This window comes from Corylus avellana, chromosome ca2 (genome assembly GCF_901000735.1).
Source record: "Corylus avellana chromosome ca2, CavTom2PMs-1.0".
Taxonomy (NCBI): Eukaryota; Viridiplantae; Streptophyta; class Magnoliopsida; order Fagales; family Betulaceae; genus Corylus; species Corylus avellana.
In genome coordinates this window covers 13061916-13066974 of record NC_081542.1, presented here as the reverse complement: position 1 = coordinate 13066974, position 5059 = coordinate 13061916, and the positions used below count along the sequence as shown (strand labels likewise).

General features: G+C 35.0%; 1 protein-coding gene across 1 annotated transcript; it reads left to right on the top strand.

Annotated features, from left to right (window-relative positions):
- Window positions 1-3940: 3940 nt before the first annotated feature.
- On the top strand, window positions 3941-4948 carry LOC132169079 (mediator of RNA polymerase II transcription subunit 33B-like). Its single transcript, XM_059580167.1, has 2 exons — window positions 3941-4399; window positions 4834-4948. Exons 1-2 carry the CDS (start codon window positions 4122-4124, stop codon window positions 4946-4948), a joined length of 393 nt encoding a protein of 130 aa, XP_059436150.1. The 5' UTR covers window positions 3941-4121.
- The last annotated feature ends 111 nt before the right edge of the window (window positions 4949-5059 follow it).

Sequence of the window (5059 nt, the reverse complement as noted above, 5' to 3'; positions counted from 1 at the left end):
TTCGCTTGTTGATGTCGTTGTTGTTGAGTAGATATAGTTCCGTTTTTAGAATATTTTCTCTACAAACTGCCCTTTGTGGCGACCCCAATTCATCAAATGGGCAAGATCATTTATTAGTAAAGTTTTTTCGCATTGATTTCTAGTTGTTTTAGGCTCTTGTTTAAGTTGTCCGCCCTTAATTTGTTTGTATTTTTTATGATGTAGTCCATCCTTTCCCCTAACTAACTAAATTACCAAGCAATATTGAATCAAAATAGGAAGTTGGGAAAAATGGTTAGTTATCTCCTATAGTATATAATAAAAAGAAAAAATATTAGACTTATAACTCTTTTAAAACTTATCGACACATGTTAGCAAGTGATTGAAAAGTATTAAAAAAAAAAGCAATTCCAGTGTCTAACGTGACTTCATTCACATGTTAACACATGTCAGTAAAGTGTAACATAATCATATGTATAACCAAAAAAAAAAAAAAATTGTTAAAACATGGCCCAAAAACAAAAAATTTACAAGAAAGGAAAATCTTATGGAAATCTATATCTTAGATTAGCTGTTGACTTAATCTCATAGTAGAGAGACTTAGACCTGCAAAAGGAAAAACCATCCATGCAACTTGATAGGGCGGCCCAAAATAGACGAAAAAAAGATCTGCTCCTCCGCTCTGGCGTTGCTCTTAGCTTGGAGTGGAACGAGGACACGATAGCTAATCAATAGGGATAAAAACTATGGGTGAAAATGCGGTTATAATTAGTAGTTATTAGCTAAAACCGCTAACTGTAACCATCTAGGCGGTTAGTGGTTTTCCTAACCGCCTTCAAAAGTAATTAGCGGTTAGCAGGAGGTTATTAACCACTAGCCACCCGCCTTTTTCACCCCTAATAAAAAAAATGGTTTGATTTAAAGGGGAACTAGGAAAATTAAGCGGAAAATTGATACCTTTTTAGGCAAAATGCAATGGTTGAATGTGTGAAATCATTGTATTGTAATTTTCTTTTCATCTCTCTTTCTTCAACTTTCCAAAAGTTGGACAAAAAATATAAAACTAAGAGGTAAATGGGTGAGAAAGAGATAGGCCAAAACTTCTATCAAACACTCTCCAATTTAGGGGTGTACATGCAGATGTGGATGTGATTATTTGCAGTATCCACATCTGTATCATATTTTTACTATCTGCATCCGTGCAGTTATTGAGGTTATTAAATGCGATTATTATTCGCTATGTGATGTCTGCATATTAGGTAATGGGCCTATTTTAGTCTCTTGGGCCTTCTTTGGGTCTCTATTAAGGCCTATTCTAAATAATTGTGAAAATTATTTGAGCTTCTTTCTTCTTTTTTTTTTCTTTTTTTTTTTTTTTTGAGTGTTTTAGGCTTATTTTAATTTTTTTAAGCCCTAATGTTTTGAAAATATATATATGTTTTTTTATGTCGGGGAACCTCTCCAAGGCAGGGACCTTCGAACCTACCCCTGCAAAGTAAACCCCGGTCCCGTGCACTGCACCCTCGAAAATTTTCCTCCACGGAATTGGTTAAGTCATTGGCTTTTCACGAGGGAGTGTGACCCCAAGGAATTATTTTCACCCATGAGGTGTTGAATTTGGGATCTTGAAATAAGCAATATCTTAAGACCAAAACTTTCACCACTTGAGCCAACCCCTTGGGGTGTACATACATAACCTAAGCACAACAAGAACAACAGTGAATAGCACAAAAAAACATAGCTATCTATTTAAAGCCAGGTTATGTGACATGTTGTTTGGCACAAATATGTTGGTTGTTTCTTGATTGATTGAACGTTTCTGTGTTTGGAGGACGTACTCATGACTATTTTATTTTTCTGTTATGAGATTTTTGTTTTTGGGTTTCAAATTTCTACGTGCGTGGGTATGATTTGTTCGAATTTTTGAAAGAAAATCTTCACAAAAATGACTAAAGATTGAATTCTTTTGAAGTTTCATATTTAATAATGTTTTTGTGGTTTTGGAGATTAATCTTATGGGTTTTGATTGTGTAAAATATAATATTTTCACAGGGAGAAGTCATTGTGCCGACATATATTAATGAAGCATGACTTTTATTAATTCCACGATGTCACATTGCCGTTCTAGTTGCGTGTTTAGGAGAGTTTTGATAATTTCCTTAATGACATTCCTGCATCGACTCAAACATTTGCTATCACGTCCTAATACAACAACTATTTTCAAAGCATCACCTTTCGGTATGAGATGTTGATCCAAGGAAGGAATTAAGACATTTGAACAACTTTATTAATGAAGCATGACTTTTATTAATTCCACAATATCACATTGCTGTTCTAGTTACGTGTTTAGGAGAGTTTTGATAATTTCCTTAATGACATTCCTGCATCGGCTCAAACATTTGCCGTCACATCCTAATGCAACGACTATTTCCAAAGCAGCACCTTTCGGTATGAGATGTTGAAACCTAAAGTCTCTATTTAGATCTATTAATCTTCAAGGAGCATCGTAAGGTTACAATTTTTTATTTACCTTTTATTGATGTTTGAGAGGGAATATAGTTTTAACATAACTTGATCTTCAAGTGGTGCACACACTTAGAAAAGATGGAAGGAGTTGGAGTTGCTATGGACATATTATTGAGGAAGTTTGAGGGGTGTTAAGTAGTCTACAAAGATAGAAAGTTAATCATGTTAGACGACATCTCAATGATGTCGCCCATTGTCTTACGAAAAAAGCGCTTTCTCTCACCGTGGAACAAGGTCTTATTGAAAAAGTTCTTCACTGTATTTCAGATATTATATTTGTAGAGCGTTGTGTTTAATATAGTTTTTCAATCTATAGAAATTGCTCTATTCTTTACCAAAAAAAAATTAAAAAATAACCTGATCTTAGAAATAGATTGGTGTTGAAGGTAGATTAGGAGTTTTTGCACATTCATAGGGAATGCTGTTAGGATGTCAAAAATGCATATGCAGAGTATATTTGTTCTATTATTTTCCATAGTTCCTTTTTCTTTTCTTTTTTTTATTAAATCTGAAGTCCCCCCCCACCAAAAAATGGTGACCCTCAAATAGGGATATTTTGCAAATATCCTCAATCTGACACTTATCTGTTTGGTTTTGAGGATAATTGAGGAAGATGTATGTTGATATGACTATTGGTTTTGGGTTACTGTTTTCTTTCTGCTTGAGTTCTCCTTTGTTTGATTGTTTGGGTGCTGAGAAAAATGAAGAGAAGTGACATAATAGAATTTGAGTATGTTTTTTATTTTTTTGTTTGTTTGTTTTTTTTTTTTTTTTAACGTTTCCTGAGTGGCTGAGTGTTCCAAAAAGAGAAGTTTCCCTCGACCAAGCAAATATGGGGGCAATCATTGGGGGAAGGGTATTATTGATTTAAGAGAGATCCTTCTGGTGTAAGGCCTGATGGGGATGTTTAATTAAGAACAAGGCAGCTAAGTTGTGAATGTGGTCATGTGACATGTTGCCGTGATAATGTGATTGTGCTATTAAATTTAACTAGCTTATAATCCTATGCGTAAGATTCTTCATTATAATTTAATTTTAAAATTTAAATATATCATTTTTCATTATAAATTAAAAAGATGTATAAAAATATATCTCACATCTTTAATCAAAAAATAATAATTAAATATTTGTTCCTATAAGCATATATAATTTAAAATGAATAGTACAAATGAATATATATAATATTTTATTATTATTTTTATTAATGAAACAAATGTCTTATTTATGGCCTTAAAATCTTTTTAAAAAAATTTTAATCATTAACTAAATATTGTCCGATCTAAAGAAGATCGTGTTTAGTGGTACAAGCCCACCATATTGTGCCATCCGATGAGAGATTAATACCCCGCAGACAATTAGTGTCAAAATTGTCTACGGCTTCTATTTCTTGGGCCATTTTCACCAAAAACAAACAGCAAACAAAGTACTACAAATGTTTATGTTGGTTTCCTTTCCCTTCTTGTTTCTAAGGACAAGTCTTACTTTACTATTTACAGTCAACCCAAGCAGCTTTCACGCATAAATATGAGTTGTCCTAGATACGCGCCTCTCGGGTCTCAATGAAGCTTTGTAGAGGATCTGACTTTTGTGATTAGAAGAAGAAGGATCGGGTAGTGATGGGGGTGTCTGTGGAGGCAAGTGAGCTTTGGGAAGGGGTGCTGGAGCTGACCAAGACGGCGCAGGACAAGAAGAGCGACGCGCTGCTCTGGGCGGTGCAGCTAAGCGCCAGCCTCAGCGCCGCCGGGGTGGGCCTGCCCTCGGTGGAGCTGGCCCATCTCATGGTCTCGCACATCTGCTTCGGCAATCACGTGCCCATCGCGTGGAAGTTCCTCGAGAAGGCCTTGGCCCTCAAGATTGCCCCTCCGATGCTCGTCCTCTCCCTCCTCTCCATCAGGTCCTCTTTTTTCAACTTTTTTGCTTTTATTTTTTTTTCTTCTTCTTAAGAATGTATTTATGTTTGGTTTGGCGTTCATATTTTCCTCTATGAATTGCATGTATTTGCGTACATCAACTAATGATTTATTGGGCTTCATATGCTTCAACTGTATGGGCTGGTGAAATTACTAGGAATTTTTGGTAGTGATTTTTTTTTTTTTTAAGGTGTTTGAGTTTTGAAGGAATTTTTTTTTTTTTTTTTAAAAAAAAAACCTTTGTATAGTTTATATGTGATTGTCGTTCTTATCATTGTCAATTTAGTTTTTTCTTCTTCTTTTTTTTGGGTGTCTTTGTGACTTTGTGTAAAGGAGTTTGCTGAAGTTCTCTCATTTGGCTATGTGCACTCTTCCACTGATTGAATTGACATCCGCTGCTTTTCATTGTCTGTGACAGGGTCATTCCGAATCGGCAAAACCAGCCTGGAGCATATAGAATATATATGGAGCTTCTCAAGCGACATGCATTTTCATTTGCACCTCCAATCCTTGGTCCAAATTATCAAAAGTAAGGCTCAACTTTTTATTATTATTTTGTTGTACAAAGATGCGTTGATGGTCTCTTTGTCAGTGTTACATTCAAGATTTACTATCAGTGGACCTATGATACATTGCAATCTCTA